The sequence below is a fragment of the Eulemur rufifrons genome, chromosome 29 (assembly GCF_041146395.1).
Source record: "Eulemur rufifrons isolate Redbay chromosome 29, OSU_ERuf_1, whole genome shotgun sequence".
In the NCBI taxonomy this organism is placed as follows: domain Eukaryota; kingdom Metazoa; phylum Chordata; class Mammalia; order Primates; family Lemuridae; genus Eulemur; species Eulemur rufifrons.
The window spans coordinates 95,784,303-95,810,533 of record NC_091011.1 but is presented as its reverse complement, the minus strand read 5'-3'; the positions used below and the strand labels follow the sequence as shown (position 1 = coordinate 95,810,533).

General features: G+C 43.9%; 1 protein-coding gene across 11 annotated transcripts in view; it reads left to right on the top strand.

Annotated features, from left to right (window-relative positions):
• The window catches only part of PRKAG2 (protein kinase AMP-activated non-catalytic subunit gamma 2), a 251,486-nt gene that overhangs the window by 208,647 nt on the left and 16,608 nt on the right, over positions 1 to 26,231 (top strand). For 7 of the 11 annotated variants that reach the window (XM_069461980.1, XM_069461979.1, XM_069461981.1 and 4 more), the window contains 2 exons: positions 12,787 to 12,893; positions 25,528 to 25,609. In XM_069461980.1, coding sequence (XP_069318081.1) covers positions 12,787 to 12,893; positions 25,528 to 25,609 — 189 coding nt within the window. Of the gene's footprint in view, positions 1 to 8,043; positions 8,050 to 12,786; positions 12,894 to 25,527; positions 25,610 to 26,231 lie in introns of all 11 variants that reach the window. The other 4 variants (XM_069461977.1, XM_069461984.1, XM_069461975.1 and 1 more) reach the window with 2 other exon arrangements.

The window sequence follows — 26,231 nt, the reverse complement described above, 5'->3', positions numbered from 1 at the left end:
TCCCTGCCCTTAGCCCAGGGCAGCATCCCGGCACCTTTAATCCTTTGTCCCCCTCTCCGAGCTCTCCCTGAAGAGGTGCATCCAACCTGTCCCCGTCGTATCTGTGCCACCCTCTGCCTGGCACCCTAAGCGCCCTGTTTTCACAGACGAGGGCTTTCCTCACCCTCTGCCTTCACCCATCTTGCACCCTGGCCTGGCCTGGCGCCCCGAGAGGGAGCTTGGAGAGAGAGAAAAAGGCTAATGGCCAAGAATAGACTCTTGGCGAGGGGATGCATTCACGAAATGGAAGAAAGGACGCTCAGGAAAAGAGGCAGGAGGCGAGGTGGTCAGAAGACCAGATGATGGGTCCTTCCTGGTCGCGGGTGATACCTGTGCACTGTGGGACGTTCTGCACACGTCTCTGTGCACCGTGTGCCCGTAGACCTCCTCAGCCCCGTCATAGCCATCAAAAACGTCTCCAGATGTTACCCAACATCTCCTTGCGGGCAAGATCACCCCTGTGGAGAACCACTGGTGTGGAGAAAGCTCAGAGCTACCCTTTTGAGGTATCTACTTTTATTGTGGTATAAAGGTGAGGAACTGAGGTTAAGAGACCAGCGTCACGTGGCGAGTGGTTGGCTGGGCAGGACCCAGATGCATGACAACTGGTGGACACACACAGAATTGGGTGATGGGTGGGGAGGGAGCCAGGTGATGTCAGCAGCTCCTGGCCCTGCTGAGAGGAAAGAGCAAGTGGGAGCAGGTGGGTCCCCTGTGGCTGGCAAGGCCCTGGTGCTGAATCTCTGGCTGCCTTGCCCAGCCTGCCACCTGTGTGGGTCAGTGCAGGGAGAGGCTCCTCAGGGTCTCTGGGAATGATTTTAGAGGTACCAAGCCTGATATCTGAAAGCTCTTTAACAAGGCATAAACCTTCCATTCCACGAATACGGGTAGGGATTAAAATGTGAGCACCCCTGCGAGAAGGAACGCGGGCAGTTTGTGCTCACGCTGTGGTACACAGCATCCGAACCGAGGGCAGGTTCACCAGAGGACGGGGCATCCCGAGGGGAAAGTGCTGAGAGTGTGGTTTGATTCTCTCCCTTCTCTTTGCACATAACTGCATTGTTGAAAGGACCATTTTTAAAAAAAGCTCCTTTAGCGATGCCGATTAAGTTCTCCAACAAAAGTGAGCACAAAAAGTAATGAAGTGAGTAAAATGCTGATGTTCCCAGAGACTGCTTTTTGTGCCATCTTGATACCATCTGAGATAATGTGCTCGAAAGCTAGAGCACCCAGCCTAAGTGTGACGGCACCTTGTCTAGGAAGGCAGCGTGTGCCAGCCTGCCCTGCCTTTCCCTTCAGCATCCCGCAAGGGGTGGCGCCTCCTCCACTCTGCGGGGTGCCGGGGACCGGGCTAATCGGTCAGGTCACTCCTCCCCTAGTCTGTGCTTACCAGGCAGGCTTCTGTTTCTAGTTTGACTTCTGTCTCTTTCCCATTTCATTGGTATTTCAGTTTCCTCAACACTTACTTGTTCACCTAGCTTGAATCAAGGCCCTAGAAGACCGGTTACAAAATCCAGCTGCTTCAACGTTAAAGCCGAGGAGCAGATCCCAGAATGGGGCGACCTCCCCAGAGAGCCCCACCGCCCTTTGGTCTAAGCGCCTTTCAAACTGCAGCAAGTACTGCTTCGTAAACGAAGGTGGTTTTCTGGGCACAGTCTTCGCAGGATGGGCATAAAGTGCAGAGAGAAGGATAACTGGGGCGCAGGGTTGGTCAGCCGGCACTTCCTTGTCCCTTGGGGGTCCAGATGGGAGCGCCCCTCCTGGCACTCAGACCTCAGCACCCTGCTCACCACCCTCTGGGCATCTCTTCTCTATTCCCTCCTTTGCCTTAAGGATAAAAGCAGAGAATGTCAAATGTGTGTTCTTATATGAGTGTCTCTGGCCATTTTTACAACTTTGAATTGAAAATATTCATAACATTTTAGCACACCGTGAATTTTGTGGGCAGGAGAGTAAGCAGCAGTCCGTCTAAGTGTCTGTGTGAAATGTGGAGCATGAGGTGGCAGTCGGCGGCGGAAACCTCAGCGGTAGAGCGTGCTGCACGGTTGCTAGGGCTGGATTAGCAGCTTCCTGCTGCTCATCCTGGGAGACATGGAACACGTGGCGAGGGAGTGGGAAGTAGTGTGCGGGGATCGTAGACAGGGACCAAGCAGTGGCTTGGGGCCTTCTTTGCTTCTCACATTAGAAACTTCCGTTTCTAGTTGAGATGAACACCATCCGTAAAGTGGGTGACTGTCCCCAGGAGTAATGGGACAGCCTTCCTTCTCGAGTAAACAAGAGTGATAGGGCTGGACCCTAAGAAATAAGTGGAACTTAGTGCTGGACAGCAAATTCCTTAACAAGTCCTGCTTCCTGAGGTCTTCTAGTTCACGCCCTTTGGTTTGGTGTTTCCAGTATTAGAACACCTAGGTGGATAGATGGAAACTGTCCAGTTAGTAATAGATCAGTGCTTATTATCGTCATAAATAGGATACCTTGAAATCCATTTTTGAGTCACTGTCTTGTCTCCCATCCTGCTCCTAATTTGATTGAGGTGTATAAGTAAAGCTATTTCATGCTGGTATCTAGCTTCTCAATTATGCTTTAATGTTTTTGATTGACTAACAAATCATCAGTGATAGTCTGTCTTCTTCATGTTCATATAATTAAGGCCAAGAAAACCAAAGAATCATGCCCATCTTATAACACATTTTTATGCATTCTTTCTTAATTAAAATTCTTGTAAATAGGTTTCAGAAAAAGTAATTTATGACTATAGTGATTATCTCTGAAACATGATTTGTTAAATTGTTTGCTGTATTTGTAGGTTTTTAAAAAATAAATATAGGCCGGGCGCGGTGGCTCACGCCTGTAATCCTAGCACTCTGGGAGGCCGAGGTGGGCGGATCGTTTGAGCTCAGGAGTTCGAGACCAGCCTGAGCAAGAGCGAGACCCCATCTCTACTAAAAATAGAAAGAAATTATATGGACAGCTAAAAATATATATAGAAAAAATTAGCCGGGCATGGTGGTGCATGCCTGTAGTCCCAGCTACTCGGGAGGCTGAGACAGGAGGATCGCTTGAGCTCAGGAGTTTGAGGTTGCTGTGAGCTAGGCTGATGCCACGGCACTCACTTCACTCTAGCCTGGGCAACAGAGTGAGACTCTGTCTCAAAAAAAAAAATAAAAATAAATAAATATAATAAGTGGTAGTGTGAACATTTTAAGGTTTTTTGTAATCTTATTGAATCTAATGCATTTTTTTGGCCAACAGAATTAGAAAAAGCTTCAATATAAAATATACTTGGCAAATATTTTAAAGTTTTAGATCAACACTGTTTTGCTTTAAAAAAAAAAAATTACAAGCTAAGTGCAGTGGCCCACGCCTATAGTTCTAGCTACTCAGGAGGTCAAGGTGAGAGGGTCCATTAAGCCTAGGAATTCAAGGCCAGCCTGAACAACATAGCAAGATCCCATCTCTAAAAAAAAAAGGCAATAAAAAATTACATGGAGCACTTCTATGGGTGCATTATTTCTCTAACAAAAAAAAAAAAATCATTCTCCAGTCCTTTAATTTTATAAAGACATATAAATAGAGAGGTTTTTTTTTTTTTTTACTAGTTATTAAATCTAGATTCACCAGTATTCTTTTAAACCTGTATGCTTTGTTTGCTATCCTTTTTCTCTCTGAGGACAGAAATATAACATAGTAATCTCAGGTCTATACTCGCTCCTCTCACGTTTGACCTGGGCATATTTCAGTGACATATAATTTAGCAGGCAGTAACTTGTGCCTAATATCTACGAGAAATTCTCCAGGTGCCTGAGATTATAAAGAAGAGCAATCCACTGCCCCCAGAAGCTCACAGTCTCAAAGAAGAGCCAGACCGGTAACTTTAGTGCAAGGCCTGTGACGCCTCAGAGTGAATTGCTCACAAAGCACCAATGGGCATGTCGGAACTGGAGCCCTTAATCCCCACTCGAGGGGCTCTAAGGGAAGGTGTTAAGGGAGGAAGTGGCCTTTGAACCGAACTTTGAAGGCGTGTTGGTGTTCTGGGGCTGCCATAGCAAAGTACCACAGACGTGGTGGCTTGGAACAACAGAAGTTATTCTCTCCGAGCTCTGGGGGCCGGAAGTCTGGAGTAGGGGCCGGAAGTCTGGAGCAGGTATCGGCAGGGTTGGTTCCTGCTGGAGGCTGCGAGGGAGCACCTGTGCCATGCCTCTCTCCCGCTTCTGGTGGTTGTGGCAGTCCCCGGGTCCCTTGGCTTGCGGATGTGTCACGCCAATCCCTGCCTCTGTCTTCACAGGGCCTTCCCCTCTGTCTCTCTGTCTTCTCTTCTCTCTCTTATAAGGACAGTCCTCATTGGATTTAGGGCCCGCCCTAATCCAAGATGATCTCAAGATCTTTGCCTTAATTACATCTGCAAAGACCCTCATTGCAATAAGGTCTCCTTCTGCTGTTTCCAGGGGACATATCTTTGCAGGGGTCGGGGGGACCATTCAGCCCACTAAGGAAGGTGAGCAGGATGTCAGTAGGCCATAGGGGGGCAGGGAAGGTGTTGTTTCAGAAGAGAGAACTGTGTGCCTAGGCACAGAATGAAGCTTAAGGGGACACATTCTCAACACTGACCCTCCCACAGTTCAGAAACTTCCTTTGAAAAAGAAATACTGAAAGGATCCCAGTGTATGAGACTCCTAGGGGATGTCGTGGGGGATGAGGCTGGGTGGGTTAGAGTTAGATTTCTAGAAACCTTGAATGATAATGGGGTATGTTGTGTCGGCAATGAGGACACGTCAGAAGTTACTAAGCCGAGGATCTGTTTTTAGAAAGAGAAATATTTACTTCCATATATTCCTATTTAGTGTTTATAATTGTTAAAGTTAGATGTTGTATTTTTAACATGTTGTTAACATTTATGAAGTAGACACTTTGATATATACTTGCTACTTCTCAGTGTTACTCTTTAGCCACTCCCTTGATGATGTTGGCCTGGCGTGCTAGTGGAAGAGCAGTAAGATTCAACGTCATTCCACAAACAGGCCCCTTCCTTTGGGAGACCAGTAGTTCAAGTGCCAGCATATTCGTCTAATTATGCCTGTATCAAGTAACATATAAAATAACAAAAGCAAGAACAGAACATTGTGATAATATCTTAACTCCAGTTACCTTTTGAATATTGAGAGTTTGAACTTCCTGCCTTCTCAGGAATTTTAATAATGCATTCCAAACAACGTGTTGTTGAATAATTTTGGTGGGTTGTTGGGTTGGTTGGTTTTTTTTTTTTTTTTTTTTTTTTTTTGGTTTAACTCCAAATTACTTTTTTTCTATTTCGATGATTTTTTTTTCCTCCGAGTGCAATTTGAGACTTCACCATAATGTGAATAATACTAATGGTGCCACCTATATTCAGAAAGTTTATATTAAGAGTAGAGAAGCACCACAAAAAAAGGAGCATTGTATAATGTTTTACTGTATTTTCTTAACTTAAAATGCTAATACTTCTGTTATTGATGTTTTATTACATCAATAATAGTCCTTATTCCAAATCAACAGAAATTTTGTTATAATTTGTTTTAAATATTTAACATTTTACTTTGGTCAAGTGTTACATTTTATTTGACATTATGCCTTTATTTTTATTTTATTTTATTTTAATTGAGACAGGGTCTCACTCTGTTGCCCAGGCTGGAGTGCAGTAGCATCATCATGGCTCACTGCTGCCTCCACCTCCTGGGCTGGGGAGATCCTCCCGCCTCAGCCTCCCAAGTAGCTGGGTCTACAGATGTGCACCACCACCCCTTGCTACGGTTTTAAAAATGTAGATCTTCCCCAAGCCCATAACCGCAGTCTAACTGTGAGGAAAGCTTTGGACATTTCCGGTCAGGGGGCAAAGTACCTGACCGGTTCTCTTTAGAGCTGTGTCGCAGCCACAAGGAGCCTAAGGAGAACTCACTGTCCTGTGGAATCCTGGTGGGGGTCCTGGGACAGAAAAAGGACATTAAGGAAAAACGAGGGAAATCTAAATAATGTGGGAACTTTTGTTAATAATTTGTTCATTAATGTCTTATTGGTTCATTAATTGCGACCAGTGTACCATGCTGATGTGAGATGCCAGTGGTGGGGAAACACATCTCCGACCCCCCACACCTCCCGTGCCAACGGTTCAGGGCACACAGGGAGACCCCCGAGCCGAGCTCCCACACTCCCCGGCCAACCGGGAGGCAGCCTGGGTGGGAAGGCAGCCCTGGGAGGACAGCCTTAGCCCAGTGACCAAGGTGATGAGTCATGAAGCTTGGGGGTGCCTCCCATGTGATGGGGCGAGAATAGTACTGTACTTTGGGCTCTTCCTCCCAGAGCTCTATAACCCCAAGGTTGAGAAAAACCCCAAGACTGAGATCATTAGAAAATCATGGTACAAATCACATGCTGGCACGTACCTGTAATCCCAGCTACTTGGGAAGCTGAGGTGGAAGGATCTCTTGAGCCCAGGAGTTCGAGAGCAGCCTGGGCCACATAGTGAGAACCTGTCCCCTCCTCCTCCAAAAAAAATTAGAAAAAGCAAGAAAAAGAAGAAAAGAAAACCATTGTACAAATTGGAATTAAAGGACATTCTACAGGTTACCTGCCCTGCCCTCCTCAAAACTGTCGAGAAGCTGCCCAATCCGGAGGAGCCCATGGAGGCATTATGACTAAATAAACGGGCTATCGAGGGTAGATCCCGGGTGAGTAAAAAGGCATTAGGGAAAAACTGAGAAACTCCTAGAGAGTGAGAACTTCAGTTAATAATAATGTATCAGTGCTGGTTCGTTATTTGTGACAAATGTGCCATAGTAATGTAAGATGTTAAATTTAGGGCAAACAGAGTGCGGACTATGCAGGAACTGTCTTATCTTTGCAACTTTTTGTAACTCTGAAATAACGATTTATTCAAAACACAATGTTTATTTAAATATTTTAAAAATCAACAAATTAAGTGGTACACTGAAAAGTATGTCTAACACAAACGTTACAGATTTTTGAAAATTCTATTGGTTTGAACATTCCTGCTTTATGGTATTTTAAAATTCTATTTCACATATTCCTATAGGAATATTAACATCTATAATATGTGCACTCTGTTTCTTTTCTTTTTTCTTTTCTTTTTTTTTTTTTTTTTTTGAGATAGAGCCTTGCTCCATGGGCCCAGCTGGAGTGCAGTGGTGTCATCATAGCTCACTGCAACCTCAAACTCCTGGGCTCCAGCGATCTTTCTGCCCGAGTAGCTGGGACTATAGGCGCAGGCCACCATGCGCAGCTAATTTTTCTATTTTTAGTAGAGACGGGGTCTCGCTTTTGATCAGGCTAGTCTCAAACTCCTGAGCTCAAGCAATCCTCCCATCTCAGCCTCCCAGAGTCCTAGGATTACAGGCATGAGCCACCGCACCTGACCTACACTTCTTTTCTGAAAAGTCTTTATTTAATTAATGAACAAAATATGTGGTATGATTTCCTTTCTGTGGGGTGGATTGTTATATTTTATTATAGTTTCCCTCTTGATTTCATGTGTTTGGATTTTAGGAGTATAGGTTAAGCAGGCAATTTGTAACTTAAATATTGGTTACATATATGCTTGACTGCACTGATCTTTGGCTTTTGTATCTGCACAAATCCACACTCCATCAGCTACTAGGTAACTGCACGTTTGACAGTGTGACGAACGTCATCCTTAGCAGCAATGGCAGAAATGGATCCGAACTTTCTATGCTGCTATTATGAGAACTTCCTGTGTTTCTGTTCTTTCCTGAGCAGGATCCCCATTTTCTGGCAGATACATGTTTCAAGAGAAATGGAAGCGCACTGGCTTAAATTTTATCCACCCAGCCACTCATTCCCTGACTGCCGGTTCTGTTCATTCACAAACACTGTGCTTGTCCTTGCTGGTGCTCCGGGCACCAGGCAGTGTGATGACAGTTAATGTCTCCGGTTTGTAGTGTCCATGAAGACAGGAGCCACAGGGTCCTCTTCCCTGCGGTGTCCCCACCCCAGCTGTTGGTAGCAGATGTTGTTGGTGCCTTACCTGCATCCTCCTAGTCTCACCCAATTCTCATATTTCCACATCTCTGCACAAGGGCATTCTTTGGCAGTTGGGCCTGTGGGCAGAAATGCCAGAAGTGATGCTGCAGGAATAACCCTTAACCCAAAGGGGCAGGAGGGGTCCCTGCACGATAGTTCTGGGGTCTGTACAGTCTCGGGGGTGCCTCCCTCAAAGCCTCACTCTAGTGGCACAAAGCTATGACCTGCTTACTGCCGTACCCTTTTTTTGCACTTTTTCGTTCCCTAAGTTCCTCTGGTCTCTGCGTCAACTTTGGGGCAGACCCACACTAAGACAATATGCAATCAATATTTATTGACTGCATTAATTTGTGGATTAGATGAGTAAGAGTCCTGGCATTGAAAGAAATTATCCAAGAATGAAAAGAATGTTAGAAATATACAGTCACTATTAATGAGATGCAGGTGATAACTGATGAGAACTAACAGATAAAAAGCCATAAGCTTTCGGAGGAAGAAGTCATTTTAGACTTCCTTCCCCTTTCCAAGTCCGGGTCGGTTACCTGCCCGTGTGATCTTCTGTGATCGAGTACTCACCCTCGGCGAGCGCGTGAGCTTTGAGTGCAGAGAATGGGCCATGTGTTCACATGTATCTGCACACCAGGACAAGCCTGGGACACGTCATCCCTCCCCAGCATGTTGAGGGGGTACGCTGGTGAGTTCGGCACCAGGGTTCAGTGGAAGAGCGGTCAGAGCTTGGGACAGAGTTCCAAATACCACTTCCTTGCTGTCTGACTTTGGGCACGTAACGTGGCTTCTCCTAGCTTCGGTTTCTTCAGAGGTAAAATGAAGAAATTAAGGCATGCTCCTCAAGGTTGTTACATAAACAAATGAGGTAATTTACTGTAATATCAGCTTCCTTGTGAAGACTTGAATGTTCGCTTCTTTTGTGGGAAAAGGTGGCATTTGAGATTGGGTTAAAATTGGATAAGAAAAAGTAGAGAAGAAGGACATTAGTGTTAAAGCAAATGAGCAAATGCAAGAAGGTGAGCTTGGAGACCACAGGGACTCAGCAGGGAGCTCATCTGCCTGGATGTGAAAACAGGAGATGGGAGAATGAGGTTGCAGAGAAGCCAGACGTGGAGATGCAGGAGTGCTACCCTCAGACGTCTGGACTTCACTGCACAGCAGGAGGGGAGACATTGAGCGGGAAGTGTCCAGGAGGTGACTAGGATGGTGGAACTCTGAATTATGAATTGTAGTGTCCTGAAGAAGGGTCAGAGTTGAAAATAGACTTGGGACTGGTCCACATAACTTGCCGTGAAATTGGCAGGCCAGCCAGCATAGGTCACCACAGCAGGAACATAGTCGTGGAGGCTCCTTTCCACAGTCAGGGAGCTTGGTGAGTATCACCCTGTTAACACTTACTGTGCTAATTAACATATACACTAAAGTAAATTTTCTTCCCAGATATTTCCCAAGTAGTCTACATCTTCCTAAAGTACACAGAGCAGTGTGGGCTGGCGGGAGCTGTCAGAGAAATCTCTTGCAGATAGTGTCATTTGAGCAGATCCATGAAGCTAGGGAGGACTTGCTCTCCCTAGCAAACAGGGAGAGCGGGTCCTGCAGGCCCAGGGAAGGAAGGAAACCATCCTGGCTGAGAGCACAGCTTTGGGATCAAGAGGCATCGAGTTCAAATTCTGCCTCCACAACCTCCTAGTCATGTCCTGGAGCTGAGGTCTAATGAAGGAGGAGTTAACTGTGGGCCACGAGGATATGGAAAAGGCACTCAGGGAGAGGAAGCCTCCCGCAGTGGAAGGGAGGGCATTGCAATGAAGGGCTGGAGGAAGACAGACACTGTGGGTGGCTACAGAAAACTCTGGAGGGGACCTTTACTGTTAAAAGAGACTGGGGATGGGGGTCCAGGCCCCTCAGGTCTTGGAGGCTACTTCCTGGCTTTTGTCTTTTCTGTAAAGCAGATGGAAGCCATCAAAGTGTTTTCAGCAGGGGGGGACGGTGACACGATTAGATTTGCAAATGGCAAAATCTTTCTGAGTGCAGAGTGGACAGCTGCCAAAGGGAGTGAGCAGGGAGGTAAAGGGATGGTGAGGGAGCTAGGATGGGGGACCATGGAGGCAGTGAAATGGTGGGTTTCAGAGAGATTTGGGGTATAAACTCAACAGGGCATCATGGTAAATTGCAAGGAGAGGACGATGGCCAGGAGAACTCGTAGATTTCTGCGTAGCTGGCTGGATGGTGGGGCCGTGCAGTTTACTCCTGAACGTGCTGGAAACCCCACAGTGTGTGTATTATTTCTGTTTAAACTGTCAGTTAGCTTATATAGAGATTTAAACAATTTAAAAAGGCATTATATATTTGTCCACATAGTTGCCATTGTCTTTGTTCTGTTGTGTAGATTGATGTTTCCATATGGCATTTATGTAAATATTACCTTTTTAAAAAATGTTTAATTTCCAATTCTTCATTGCTGGTATATGGAAATACAGTAACTTTGTTTTTGGCTTTTTCTATTTGCATTTGCTTTATTATAGTTACTTTTATTCTTTCATTTTATATTTTTTTAGGTTTTATTTTTGGTTGACAAATAATTGTACATATTTGTGGGGATATAATGTGATGTTTTGATACATATCTAGATTGTATAATGATCAAATCAGAGTAATTAGCATATCTATCCCCTTAAACATTTATTATTTCTTTGTGATAAGACATTCAAAATCTTCATGCTATTTTGAAATACAGAATACATTATTATCAACTCTAGTCACCCCACTCCGCAGTAGAACACCAGAGCTTATTCCTCCATCTAACAGTAACTTTGTACCCACTGACCAACCTTTCCCCATCCCCCATCCCCTGGTAACCACTGTTCTATGAGATCAACATTTTTAGATTTCACATGAGTGAAATCATGTGGTATTTGTCTTTCTGTGCCTGGCTTATTTCGATTAATATAATGTCCTCCAGTTTAATCCATGTTGTCACGTGGCAGGATTTCATTCTCTTTGATGGCTGAATAGTATTCCACTGTGTATAATACCACATTTCTTTACCCGTTCATCTGTTGATGAGTACCTAGGTTGATTCCATATCTTGGCTATTGCAAATAGTGCTGCAGTGGACACAGGAGTGCAGGTGTCTATTTGATATACCGATTCTATTTCCTTTGGATATGGAGATTGCCAGATCACATGATAGTTGTAGTTCTTGGTACCTTTGTCGAAAACCAATTGACTGTAAATGCATAGATATATTTCTGGGCTTTCTTTTCTGTTCCATTGGTCTGTGTGTTTGTTTTTATGCCAGTACCATGCTGTTTTGGTTACTATAGCTTTGTAGTATATTTTGAAGTCAGAGTAGTGTGACTTCTCCTGCTTTGTTCTTTTTGCTCAAGATTGCATTGGCTATTCAGGGTCTTTTGTGGTTCCATACAGATTTGGGGATTTTTTTTTTTTCCCTATTTCTGTATAGAATGCCATTAGTATTTTGATAGGGATTGCATTAAATCTGTAGATAGCTTTGGGTAGTATGGACATTTTAACACTATTAATTATTCTAGTCCATGAACACAGAATATCTTTCCATTTATTTGTGTCTTCTTCAATTTCTTTTTCAGTGTTTTATAGTTTTCATTTGTAGAGATATTTCACCTACGTGATTAAATTTAGTCCTAAGTATTTTATTTATTTATTTTTTTTTTTTTTTGTAGCTTTTGTAAATGGGATTCTCAAAAATTTCTATTTCAGGCTGGGCGCAGTGGCTCACGCCTGCAATCCTAGCACTTTGGAAGGCGAAAATGGGAAGGTCGCTTGAGTCCAGCAGTTCGAGACCAGCCTGGGCAATGTAATAAGACCCCATCTCTACAAAAAAAAAAAGGAACAAAATTAGACAGGCTTGATGACACGCCTATAGTTCTAGCTACTTGGGAGGCTAAGGCAGGAGTTCGAGATTACAGTGAGCTATGATCACTCCAGGGTACTTCAGCTTACACAATAGAGGGAGACCCTGTCTCTAAAAAATGAATGAATGAATGCATTTCTATTTCAGATAGTTGTGTATTGATTTTGTATTCTCCAACTTTACTGAATTTGTTTTAGTTCTAACAGTTTCTTAATGGAGTCTTTAGGGTTTTGTATATGTAAGTTCGTGTCATCTGCAAACAGGGACCAGTTTAAGTTTTTTATTTCCAATACGGATTCCTTTTATTTCTTTCTCTTGCCTGATTGCTCTGGCTAGGACTTCCAGTGCTACATTGAGTAGAAGTGGTAAAAGTGGGCATCCTTGTCTTGTTCCAGATCTTAAAGGGAAAGCTTTCAACTTTTTCCCGTTCAGATAGCTGTTTTTGATTTATTAGCCCTGTATTCTGTGGCCTCGCTAAACTCATTCTTTTTAGATCTAGAAACTTTTTCTAGATGCTTTTGTATTTTCTATGTAGAAAATCATACAATGTGCAAATAAAGACAGTTTTGTTGTTTTCCTTTTCAACACGTGTGCTCTGCTTTCATTTTTTCCCTTGCCATGTTTGTTGCACCAGCCAGGACCTTCAGTACAGTGCTGAGTAGAGCTAGTGAGTGCCGACACCCTTGCCTTGTTCTTGACCTTGAGGGGAAAACATTTCAAATTTTAAGTCTATTAGTGTAGGTTTACCTACGTGTTCTTCATCGAGTTGAGGGAGCTCTTTTTTATCACTGATATTTTGCCTTTTTTTCCTTTTAGCAGAAGACTCAGAAAGTGGTGTTTACATGCGATTCATGAGGTCACACAAGTGTTATGACATCGTTCCAACCAGTTCAAAGCTTGTTGTCTTCGATACTACATTACAAGTAAGTGTACCTAATTTTCATGAATTTTTGGCATATTATTTGGAAGGCTGCTTTATACAGCAATTTAAATTCAGCAATGCCAGCAGACATTTACAGTCCTTTCACATCTCAGACACTGTGCTGAGGTTTTGTCTGAATTCTCAATTTCCATGACAATCTTATAAGGAATGTGCTGTTACTGTCCACTTTCTACAGATAAGGAAACTCAAATTCTAGAGTTTAAGAACTTAGTTCACAAAGCTTAATCCACAAATTCTAGAGTTGAAGGACTTAATCCTCAGAGCTGGTGTGTGATGGGATCTGGAATTTGAACACGGGTCTGTCTAACGTGTGTCAAAGCCTAAGCTATTAATCCTTAGACTGCACCGCCTCCCTCAGTATATCCATATGTTCTTTCTTGGTTATTTAGTAGAATATATAATAAATAGATGTGAAATAATATTGGCTAAAAAGAAGAAAATTACTAAGGTGGATAATCTCTTGAGGAAAAACTTTACTTTGCAAAAAATTTGAACCTGATCATTTTGGTATTTAATTGTGCTTATTGAAGTTCACTTTATATCAGTGTGACTTATAATCATGTAAGAAAAGTCCTGAATGATACACTCAATAGAATGACCAAACTACATTCAGTGTAATAAAAAACGTGTGTGAGAAATAGCAGAACTTGCAAATAGATGGAAAAATATACCATGCTCGTGGATCGGAAGAATCAACATTGTTAAAATGTCTATACTACCCAAAGTGATCTACAGATTCAATGCAATCCCTATTAAATTACCAACATCATTCTTTACAGACATAGAGAAAATAATTATACACTTTGTATGGAATCAAAGAAGACCCCGTATAGCAAAAGCAATTTTAAGCAACAAAAACAAAATGGGAGGTATTAATTTGCCAGACCTCAAACTATACTACAAGGCCGTGGTTCTTAAAACAGCCTGGTATTGGCACAAGTGCAGGGACACAGACCAGTGGAACACAACAGAAAATCCAAATATAGAACCACCCTCATATAGTCACCTAATTTTTGACAAAGCGGGAAAAAATATACTCTGGGGACAAGAATCCCTATTCAACAAATGGTGCTGGGAGAATTGGTTAGCCACTTGTAGAAGACTGAAACAGGACCCACAGCTTTCACCTCTCACAAAAATCAAATCACGGTGGATAACAGACTTAAACCTTAGGCGTGATACAATCAGAATTCTAGAAGAAAATGTAGGAAAGACTATTACAGACATTGGCCTAGGCAAAGAATTTATGAAGAAGACCCCCAAGGCCATCACAGCAGCAACAAAAATAAATGAATGGGACATGATTAAATTAAAAAGCTTCTGCACAGCCAAAGAAACAGTCCAGAGAATAAACAGACCACCTACAGAATGGGAAAAAATTTTTGCATACTACACATCAGATAAAGGACTGATAACAAGAATCTATTTAGAACTCAGGAAAATCAGCAAGAAAAAATCAAGCAACCCTATCAAAAAGTGGGCAAAGGACATGAATAGAAATTTTTCAAAAGAAGATATAAAAATGGCTAACAAACATATGAAAAAGTGTTCAACATCTCTAATCATCAGGGAAATGCAAATCAAAACCACAATGAGATATCACTTAACCCCAGTGAGAATGGCCTTTATCAAAAAAACCCAAAACAACACATGTTGGCGTGGGTGTGGAGAGACAGGAACACTAATACACTGCAGGTGGGACTGCAAACTAGTGCAACCCCTGTGGAAAGCATTATGGAGGTATCTTAAACAGATTCAAGTAGACCTGCCATTTGACCCAGCAATCCCATTACTGGGCATATACCCACAGGAAAAAAGGTCATTCTGTAACAAAGGCACATGTACCCAAATGTTTATAGCAGCACAATTCACAATAGCAAAGATGTGGAAACAACCCAAATGCCCATCAATACATGATTGGATTAGTAAACTGTGGTATATGTATACCATGGAATATTACTCACCTATAAGGAATGATGAAGATACGACATCTCTATGGTTCTCCTGGAGAGAGTTGGAACCCATTATATTAAGTGAAGTATCCCAAGAATGGAAAAACAAGCATCACATGTACTCACCAGAAAATTGGTTTCCCTGATCATCACCTAAATACAAATCTGGGAACGACACCAATTGGACATCAGACTGAGGTGGGGGGTGGGGGAGGGGATGGGGGTATGCCTACACAATGAGTGCATTGCGCACCATTTGGGGAGTGGTAACACTTGAAGGTGCTGACTCGGGAAAGGGGGGGTGGGGAAAAAATATGAAACTATTGTAAAAAAAAAAAAAAGTCATACCAAATTAAAAAAATAAATAAATAATAAAAAAAAATAAAATAAAAAAAATAAAATAAAAATAAAAAATAAATGTGCTTAGACACTGAACTAAAAAAAAAAAAGTGTGTGCACCGATATACACGTACATGCATGTACACATTTAGCATATTATTTCTATATAAATCATTGTATAACAAACCTAGTAGGATCGTCTTCAGTTGAGAAGAAGATTCTGAGCCAGGGCTTCATGGGTAAGTGGCTTGTGAAGGATGTGCTCCCAGGAGAAACCACGAAGGGATGGGAGGACGACAGGCCAGCGGAGGAAGCCAGCGCGGGTGTGGTGGAGGGCAGTCTCCAGGGAATTCTGGCCTGTAAGGACCCTTGAGTTTGTCCCAGCTTCTTCTATTCTCTGCATTGGTTGATCCGCCCAGGCTCTTCCAGCTCCGTGCAGCCCCTCAGTCCGCCAACCCCATTCTTCCCAGCTATGCTCTGCCTCCGCCCCCACACACAGGGGTGGACCCTCTGGAGGGCTCCCCGGCCTTTCCAAGCCACTTTGCCTGCATTCTGTGCCTGCCACATAGGACTCACAGGAAGACAAGAATGGTTTTGCTTTGTTTAGTTTCATTTTCCAGTTGTGTCGATCTGTCCTTCTGGCCCTCTCAGTCCTGATAAAGTGGAGATCAAATGTACAGCTGGAAGCTCTGCCCCCTGGGGCGGGGGGTTTCATCACCAGTGTCCTCAAGAGCCACTCTGTACAGTGCCAGCGGGGACCAGCCCGGCAGGAGAAGCACCTGTAAACCAAGCCCAGGTTTTTCCCTGTCAGTCAGGGTCTCACAAGGGGCTCCCTGGAAACTGTGGAAGTGGATGGAGGGAGGGAGGCCAGGATGTGGGCACTGGCATCAGAGCAGCTGGCATCACCTGCTCGTGCGGCTTCCTTGTCCCTCACAGGCCTGGGTAAGCCCCATCTCCACCTGCTGAGGGAATGCCGTGTCCACACGCAGCCTTTGGCCTGGGGGTTCAGACAGCACCGCGCTTGTGATGGGAGCTCAGGTTGCATGGTCACCTGGCCTCTCACGGCCAGTTGTTCAGTCTCCACCAGGGCCCAGTAGTAAGCCACGAACTGTCTCCCAAAAGGAAACTAATTACCTGCAGGAGAGGGCATGGTTGTTTTGGGGGCTTTACGGTCACTCAGTACCGGGTCCAAGTCGCACATGCAAATGTGGTACATGTTGCTTCCAAAAGACCTACCAGTGTTGTGTGCTGGCTGGTGGTGTTCAGAGCATGAACTTGGATTTCACCGTGGAGGGGGTCTCTCCAGCGCTCCAGGCCATTCTGAGGTGTCAGAGCCCTGACTCCTGTGGGGTCTTTCCCTCACCCTCTGGTCTGCAAGTCTCGCAGAGGCGTCCAAAGCTCTGCTACTTGCTGCCCATCCGGCACAGCCAGCACATGCCGTCGGCACAGTGGGCCGGTGTGGCCGTGTGCAGGAGGTGAGGGCAATCAGCTTCTCTGCGGACCACAGTAAGACAGAGCAGGGGGTGAAGAGCCTTGTGACGTGGGAAAACGTGCGGTTGCCAAGTAAAGCAGACTGCTTCTAGGGGCCCTTGTAAGCCGGTGTAGAGAAAAAGAGTATCTGTCTGGGCAGTGGCCTCAGGTCCCCCAAGATGCTACATCAGGAAGAGCTGCTGCAGCTATAAGTTTACAGTAATCTACAGTCCTCAAAGATGCAGCCACAGGCCAGATGGGCAGTTTCCCTGGGGCCGTGATGGTGAGCCCCTGCTCTCAGGTTCTTCACGGGCACAGCCTCTGCATTTCCCCCGCTGCATTTGGTTTGCGAGCCTGGTGGCTCTGTGAGTCAGAGAGCCAGTGGAGGATGCTGCCACCTGTCAGGTGTGTCGTTTCCAGTCAGACACTCGGGAACTGAGAAGAGCTGGATGTGGTGGCACCTGTAGTCCCAGTAACTCAGGAGGCCAAGGTGGGAGGGTCGCTTGAGACCAGGAGCTCGAGACGAGCCTGAGCGACATAGCAAGACCCCATCTCTAAATAAATAAATAAATAAATAATAAATAATTTTTTTAAAAAAGGATTGAGACTTGGTACCAACCTTATCACAAGAGGAAAAAAAAGGACTGAGGAAGGAGATAACCAAAGCGTGGGACCTGCTGCACCCTGTGATTGGAACTTGAGCTGAGACTCTGAGACTCTGTCACCCGATGGCCACGGTCCCCACTTTGATCAGCAGACTGCAGTGGCGTGTGGATTCGTGGGTTCTAGGACTCAGTGTCCATTCAGAGCTGGCGTCCAGGAGCCCTGAAAAGCCCACATTTCCTTTTGCAAGTCCCTTTGGAAAAGGCTCGGAGGAGGAGGCACAGGATGTTCGGGGCCGAGCTGAGGGCTGCTTCCTCTGCTCTGCGAGCTGGCTCGGGTCTGGAAACCGGCCAGAGGACGCCTCTCCAGTTTGATGATTCAGGCCAGCTTTTTGGCCCCTACACTTGAGTTTTCATTTTAGAAGCCTGTGCAGCTACTTCATTTTTAGGAACATAGCAATCAATTAACCACCACCAACGATCGCTGCGGGTCAGACCATTCCAACTGTCACTCCTCTAGGTTGCCCTTGATGGCACGTGTGCCTGCCCAGCACTTGCCCTCGCTACGGGGCATGTCATTCCCGTCCAAATCGGTGGGGCCAGCCCATGCGCTGTGTCCTACCGTGTGCCTGGCCTACGGGACACAGAGTGAAGGGGCGCCCCTTGCTAGAACATTCCTCAGAGGCCCAGCGAGGGAGTGTGTGTCCTCTGAGCGTTGAGTGTGCAACTTGCACATGGTGAATCTCCAGCGCCCCATCTCCTGTGCCTGTGCGTTCCCTCTTGTCACCTGCGCCACCAGCGTCCTGGTACCTCAGCCTTGTGGCACGTGGCCTCAGCAGTGCCGTGCGTCTCAGTCGGTCCACCAGACGAGCAGGGAGAGCCGCTGCCGGCTGCATGCACTAAATATGAATGAAAATTTTCTGGAAAGCCCACCTATAGTAATCAGTTCTACCAAATCCATGTTAAATTCCTCCTCTAACATTATTAGAATCTATTCCCACAGATACTTCCTAGGTTTCTGCAGATACGAAATGGCAGGATCTTACAGTTCTTTCTGTGTACGTTTCCTCCTCTGCTGTGTGCTGAAACCTGTCCCTCCGTTACAGGTCAAGGGGCAGCAAGGGAGGTTGGGGCTGCCTTGGGGAGAGTAAGAGGCCCGTGCAGGCGTCACCCCAGGAAAGCCCGTCGTCACTAGGCTTTCAAGCAAAGGAAGGTGGTTCTCAGACACTGGAGAGCCAGCGGTCCCACTGCCTTGGGAGGCCCAGAGTAACTCTGCAGTTCAAGAATCTTGGCTTTGTCTGAGTCCAACCAGATGTCCCTGTGCCAGGTGCAAATGTCCCCTCCTTCCAGATCAGGGCTGGCTTTCATACGGTGTGTCTACATCCTGCAGTGACATTTTGAGTTTGAGTTTGGAAACATCAGTCCTGTAGCTACAAGAAATAAGAGATTCTCTTAGGGTTGCCATAGAGGCTCTTTGGTTCTCTGACCGAGCATGCAGGGCTCTCCGTGCTCCAGCACTCACGGGACTCCTCCCACACCACGTCCTGTGGTCCTGGGCTCTGCCTCCACGGCCGGTGCAGCAGCCACTTGGGCCCTGGCACCCAGTGGCTCTGGGGGTGTCATCACACTCACAGATGACGGTTTGTTAGTCACGATGCCACAGCTTGCCCTGGATTACAGGAATCTGATTTCCCACCGACAGAGAGCTCAACGCTGCGTTAAGCCCAAGGACAGGAAACCAATCCCGAATGCTCTTTCCAGGAACCACTCCTGGTGCCACTTTCTCGTCAGTCAGGGGCCCAGTCAGGAGACAGAAGCCACACCAGTTACCTGAACAAAAAGTTAATATAAACAAATGGTAATTGGATATAAGTTAACTGGGTAACTGAAAAGATAAATAAAGACCTTTAAGGCAGTGTTCTCAAAGTCTGGTTCCCAGGCCAGCAACTTTAGCATAACCTGAGAACAAAAATATAGATTCTTGGGCTCATCCCAGACCTACTGAATCAGAAACTTGGGGGCGAGGCCCAGCAGTCCACGTTTTACTGTGACTCTGAGGGACTCAGATGCACTCTGAGGTGCCATGGGGGTAAGAGGGGTGCTGGGGCTGCCTTCTGGCGGGTGCTGTGTCTCTGGGTGGGAGCAGGGGCTCGAGGAAGCTCATTCTGCATGTGATGGAAACAACAGACTGGATTCCGCTGCTGCTGCTGGAAAGAAGCAGGCACCCTGGTAAGGCGGCGCCCAGGTGCGGCTCACGGGGCAGCAGGGAAGAAGCAAGTCCCTTCTTCCTGCCCCAGCGGCGAGTCTCTTACCAGCCTCCTTTCCTGCTGGAGCCTGCAGCAGACCCAGCTGGCAGCGATGGGATGTGGCCCACGAAGTCCCCGCATCACTGAGCAGTTAGAGGGCAGGTTTGGAGCCGAGAGACGATAACTCAATACCTGGCACCACAGAGAAGGAAGACACACCCCATTCCCTTCTAAGTAAGCCCAGTAGGTCAGAGAAAAATAGGACGAGTTAGTGATTCTAAACAATGATACCTCAGGAATTGTGAGAGGCTCCAAGATAAATAAAATTTCCTCATGGAAGCCTCACATCCCAGGATTGAGGGGAAAAGCATTGAGGATTATCTAGGCCGTCCCTCACAATGGCAATGCGATTATTTTTAGCTCTACAAACAATCACATTTTTTTAAAATGAACATTTTATTTTAGAGGAGTTTCAGATGTACAGAAACGTGTGACGGTAACACAGAGTTCCCATGTGCCCACGCCCAGCTGAGTTTGACATTTTACATTTTACATTACTGTGGTATGTATTTGTCACAGTGAATGAACCAGTATGGGTACGTTATTATTCAGTGGAGACAGTGCTTTGTGCAGATTTCCTTAGTTTTTACCTAATGTGATTTTTCTGTTGAAAGACCCCGTCTGGGTCACTCCGTACATGCAGTGGTCACGTCTCCCTGGGCTCCTCTTGGCTGTACCAGCTCCTCAGACTTGGCTTGTTTTGGACGCCTGGGTGGTTTTGAGGGATACTGGTCAGAAGTTTTGCAGGCTGCCCTCCACTGAGGTTACCTGATGGCTGTCTCATGCTTAGACTACTGGGCAGAGGTCTGCGGAGGGAGACCCGACAGGAGCAGTGCCCTCCTCATCACGCTGTCTCAGGGTACTGTCTGCGTGACTTCGCACTTGGCCATCACCTGGCTGGGTGTTGTCAGGTTTTCCCACCATCAGATTATTCTTTCCTTCCTTCTTTCCTTTCCGTACTGTAGTCTCTAGAAGGAAGGACTGCACAGCCGCACTCAGGGAGTCAGAGTAGGCTTCCCCTCTTGAGGGCCAAGCATCTCTGTGAATTGGTTGGGATTTTTCTGCAAGGGAGATTTCCCTTCTCCCTGATTCATTTGTTTATTCAGTCATTTATTTCAGTATGGACTTACGGATATTTATTTTATATTTTGTGTTATACGTGAAAACTATTTTGTTGCTGAAGTTATTCCAATGAGATTTTTTAATAATGATACTGAAGGAGAAAACAGTCAAGTATCCAAATAAGTGGCAAGCACTATTTTTTTAAAGAACATGTTGAAAATATAGAATGAAGAGCATATGATCAAAAATAAATTAAAAGGCCAGGTGCGGTGGCTCACGCCTGTAATCCTAGCATTCCGGGAGGCGGAGGCGGGAGGATTGCTTGAGGTCAGGAGTTCGAGACCAGCCTGAGCAAGAAATAGAAAAAAATTAGCCAGGCAACTAAAAATAGAAAAAATTAGCAGGGCATGGTGGTGCATGCCTGTAGTCCCAGCTACTCTAGAGGCTGAGGCAAGAGGATCATTTGAACCCAGGAGTTTGAGGTTGCTGTGAGCTATGATGACACCCCTGCACTCTAAACAGAGCAACAGAGTGAGACCCTGTCTCAAAAAAAAAAAATCTGCTAGATCTATATGTGTTCACTTGTACAAGATGTAAACATTAAATATCCAAATCAAATATCAGCAAACTAATAGCAGTACTTTTTTTCTTGGTTTTTTAAATTACTACACCATTTGACCAAGTGTTCCCATGTGTGCATGTCCACTGTGCTAAGTCATTTCTGTCTTGAAGCTAACTGGTCCCCTAGATATGACAGTCTCTTCCAGAAGCTGCTAGAAATGTGTCCACTGAAGGAAGTCTCTCCTTCATAGGATCACAGAACTTAGAAGGTTGTATACAACATTTGTATAAATACAGACAATCATAATTAAATCATACAATAAATACCTAGAATAGCATTTTATTAGTGTTTAGTCCATTTTGGTTTAATGCAATTACTGTTGTAGTTGGGTTTGTGTCTGCCATTTTGCTGTGTGTTCTTTTCTATTTGTTATTTGTTCCTTTGCTCCACCTTTTCTTCATTCGATTTAATAAAGTATTTTAATTTCATTTTTCCCTTCTGCTAGCTTATACTTTCTTTTATTAATCTTTTAGAGGCTACCTTATAAATTACAACAGCATCTTTGACTTACTACTTTACATCTTTTAATAATACATTACCATCTTCCAAACAACGCAAGAAATTTATAAGTTTAACTCCATTAACCCTCTCCTACCCTCTGTGCCAATATTGTTATATATTTTACTCCTATATATGTTGTAAACCCCTTAAGGTATTATTACTCTTTTAAACGATCAATATTTATTTTTGTTTACCCACATACCTGTGCTCTCATTTAGTCTTCATTTCTTCCTGAGAGTCTGTGCAGTTTTAGAGTCTTTCCTTCAACATAAAGAACCCCCTTAAGTATTTTTTCTAGGACAGGTTAGTTGATGACAATTTTCTCAGCTTTTGTTTGTCTGAAAAACTTTATTTTGCCAATCCTTTTTTTTTTTTTTTTTTTTTTTTGAGACAGAGTCTCACTCTGTTGCCCGGGCTAGAGTGAGTGCCGTGGCGTCAGCCTAGCTCACAGCAACCTCAAACTCCTGGGCTTAAGCGATCCTACTGCCTCAGCCTCCCGAGTAGCTGGGACTACAGGCATGCGCCACCATGCCCAGCTAATTTTTTGTATATATATATTTTAGTTGTCCATATAATTTCTTTCTATTTTTAGTAGAGACGGGGTCTCACTCTTGCTCAGGCTGGTCTCGAACTCCTGACCTCGAGCGATCCACCCGCCTCGGCCTCCCAGAGAGCTAGGATTACAGGCGTGAGCCACCGCGCCCGGCCTTGCCAATCCTTTTTGAAGGATGTTTCACTGGATATGCACTGTAGGTTGGCAGGTTTTTTCTTTTAGCGTCTTGAAGTTTTCCTTCGGTTAGTTTCTGTTGAAAAGTCGCCATCAGTCTGATTGTTGCTGTTTTGAAAATTAATGCGTCTTTTTTCCTCTAGCTGATTTTCTCTTTGCCTTTGGTTTTTACCATCTTGTCTAAGACGTGAATAGGTATGGTTTTCTTTGTATTTCTCCTACCCAGGGTTTATTTCATTCTTTTTGACAAATTTCAGTTTTTTGTTGAAATTTACCTGTTTGAAGATGATTTGGGAAATGCCCTCAGAAAAATTCCAGAATGAATGTGGTGCTCAATTCATGTACTTCTTTTCCCTCAGCAGTTGTAGCTCCTTGAATCCTTCCTGCATCGGTACACTCTATTGCCTTCAAATCGTGTTTCCTATCTTTTGTACAACTCTTAAGTTGTTTTCAGCTATTTCATTATGTAATATTTTCTAGGACCACAATCAAGGATTCCCAGGGTACCATCCAGGTAGAAATAGCAAACCATTCAAATTGGCACACCTTCCGTGGATGCTATTTGATTATACAATCAGTTTGGGTATTTTTATGATTCTTGATACAAGGCATTGTTCAAAAATACTTCATCAGTTTATAGATGCCATTTAGTTACTGTTTCTTTCGCATGTCCCTGGGTCAGCTCTAGTTACCTCCTCTTCTTAGTTCTCTACTAGTTCCTTTAACTAGTATCTAGAATCCCTGCTGTATGCAGGACACAGTGCTGGGCTGGGTTAAGGAAAGTATATAAAGTAATTGATGAGAACCCCCTACCCACCCGTAGTCCTTCTACTCTTGTGTTGGTGAACCATGCACAAACCTGAGCATTTCTACAGAAAGACAAAATGTGTCACAGAGGAATAAGTAGCTACTAAATTATTAATCCTAGAGTCTGCTCTAGGGTCCTGTAATTCTTACCCATTTCTTTTCGTTGTTAAGTTAACAAGGGGTTTGTGAATATAGTGGGTGAGAAGAGAATTATTTTCTTTTAGCAAAAAAAAAAAAAAAAAAAAAAACCAACTATACCATAACGTAACCTTTTTTTAAAAAGAAATACACATTTTACTATCTCAGCTCCTTAATATGTCAGTTTAAATTTTTGCTTATTTCCCTTTGATCTTTTACATTTAAACGTATTTTATATAAGTATCATGGTGTATAATTTTACAGTCTGCATTTTTCACTGTCATAAACTTTTTACTTCAATATCATCTTCATAATTATACTATTTTAATTATTTGATATTTTTTTTCTCATTGATATGCTAGTATTTAACAATTTTTTTGTTTGGGGGAGTTGATATTTTTCCAGCTTTCAAGACTAGATATAATGCCATATTGAACATGTTTGATTCAGGAATCCCACTGCTAAAATAATTCAAAAGAGAAAAAGTTGTTGCACAAATAATATGAATATTGAATATTTTTGTGATTCCTTTTTTTTTTTTTTTTTTTCCAATGCTTCTTAGAGACACCGTCTCACTCTGTTGCTCAGGCTCCAGTGCAGTGGCAGGATCATAGCTCATGGCAACCTCAAACTTATGAGCTCAAGTGATCCTCCTGCCTCAGCCTCCAGAGTATCTGGGACTACAGGTGCACGCCACCATGCTCAGCTAATTTTTTAATTTTTTGTAAAGACAGGGTCTCACTATGTTGCCCAGGCTGGTCTCAAACTCCTAGGCTCAAGTGATCCTCCCACCTCGGCCTCCCAAAGAGCTGGGATTACAGGCATGAGCCACTATACCCAGCCTTATTTTTGTGATTCTTGATATAAGCCGTGGTCCAAATTATAATTTATCAGTTCATGGTGCCACCAGTGGTTTTATGAGAGCCCTTGCATTAGGAGCTATAACTTAAAAATACTGGCATATTTAGCAGCTATCAATGGTACTTTAAATTTGTTTTTATTTGTGTTTCAGTAATAAGGTTGAATGATTTTCCCTCTTCTTATTTGCTATCTGAATTTTGAGGATCACTTGCAGCATTGACCTTTTGGCTATTAATAAAGCATCAGATATGATAATTTATGGTATCTCCAAGGATATTTTTTTTTTTTTTTTTTTTTTTTTTTTGAGACAGAGTGTCACTTTGTTGCCCAGGCTAGAGTGAGTGCCATGGCGTCAGCCTAGCTCACAGCAACCTCAAACGCCTGGGCTTAAGCAATCCTACTGCCTCAGCCTCCCGAGTAGCTGGGACTACAGGCATGCGCCACCATGCCCAGCTGATTTTTTTTTTTTTCTATATATATTTTAGTTGGCCAGATAATTTCTTTCTATTTTTAGTAGAGACGAGGTCTCGCGCATTGCTCAGGCTGGTCTCGAACTCCTGACCTTGAGCGATCCACCCGCCTCAGCCTCCCAGAGTGCTAGGATTACAGGCGTGAGCCACCGCGCCCGGCCTCCGAGGATATTTGTTAATGGACGTTAAATAAGACAGTGTATGTTAACGTACTCTGAACAGTGCCCAGATAGCCACGTTTGTCTCTAGACGATACAAATGTGCAAGTATATTGTATCTTTCATATCGTTTCTTTCTCTATCTTGGGGAAATGAGAAAGTATGCCTATTTGTCTCATTATTGAACATGTTAAAAACGAATTTTTATTTCAAGTAATTTGATACTTCAGTGTTTTCAAATGAATTAATAACCACATATAGGAGAAATTATACTTTGAAGTTTAATTCTTTTGTTTTGTATTTTAATTATATAAAGGCTATATATACAAGAGTCTTTAGATGCACTAAGAAAAAAAATTGAAGTTAATTGCATTCTTTCAGTTTCAAAAAACCTCTAATCCTTATATGCCTTTAGGTATAATCAAAAAGGATTTTTGCTACTGTTAATAAATTCCATTATTTTTAGGTTATCAAACTTACAAAATTTATCATTGAAGATAACTGATAAGATTTAGTCAACTATGTTAGTTGAAGGTATTTTTCTTCCTGATATATGTATGGACTTTAAAGGGATGTTTGTTTCTCTTACTTTTCTTCAGGTTAAAAAGGCCTTCTTTGCCTTGGTAGCCAACGGTGTCCGAGCAGCCCCACTGTGGGAGAGCAAAAAACAGAGTTTTGTAGGTAAGCAGCGTGGGCCGGGGGATCTAAGACGGGAAACCTTAAAAGCAGAAAGCCTCAAGTATTTCAATAGGTGCTGGTTTGGAATTCGCCCGGCAGACATGTTACCAAATTACAGAGCATTCTTGCTTTGCACACCGGGTAGGGCGGACTGCCAGTAAACTCACAACTGTTGTACTTTTGTGGAGTTCTTTTTTTTTTTTTTTTGGTTGAATTACTTTTGATTTAGCACCTGATTTGGCCTTCTGAAGGAGCTTGTGTGCGTTTGCCGGCGCAGTGGAAAAGCCCACGTAGGCCGCCGTGGCGGGCCGGCCGCTCCCGGCAGCCTCTGACGGGCCAATGAAGCCATGTAAACGGGATGGATGTCTTTGCTAAATCAGCATCACACTATTACAAATATTATGTAATTTAAAACTATTTGAATGCCATCTTTTCTCATCTTGTAAATCGTAGCAGACAATGATACTATCTCTCTTAGTATTCATCGCATTGTATTTTGAGATTACCCGTTTATGACTGCCTGCCTTTCTAGGTTATCATTTCCTCAGGGAAAAGGTTCCTTTCTTTTTCATCTTCGTAGTCCTAGTGTCTGGCACTACAAACTCAATAAATGGTGACTGTTAAA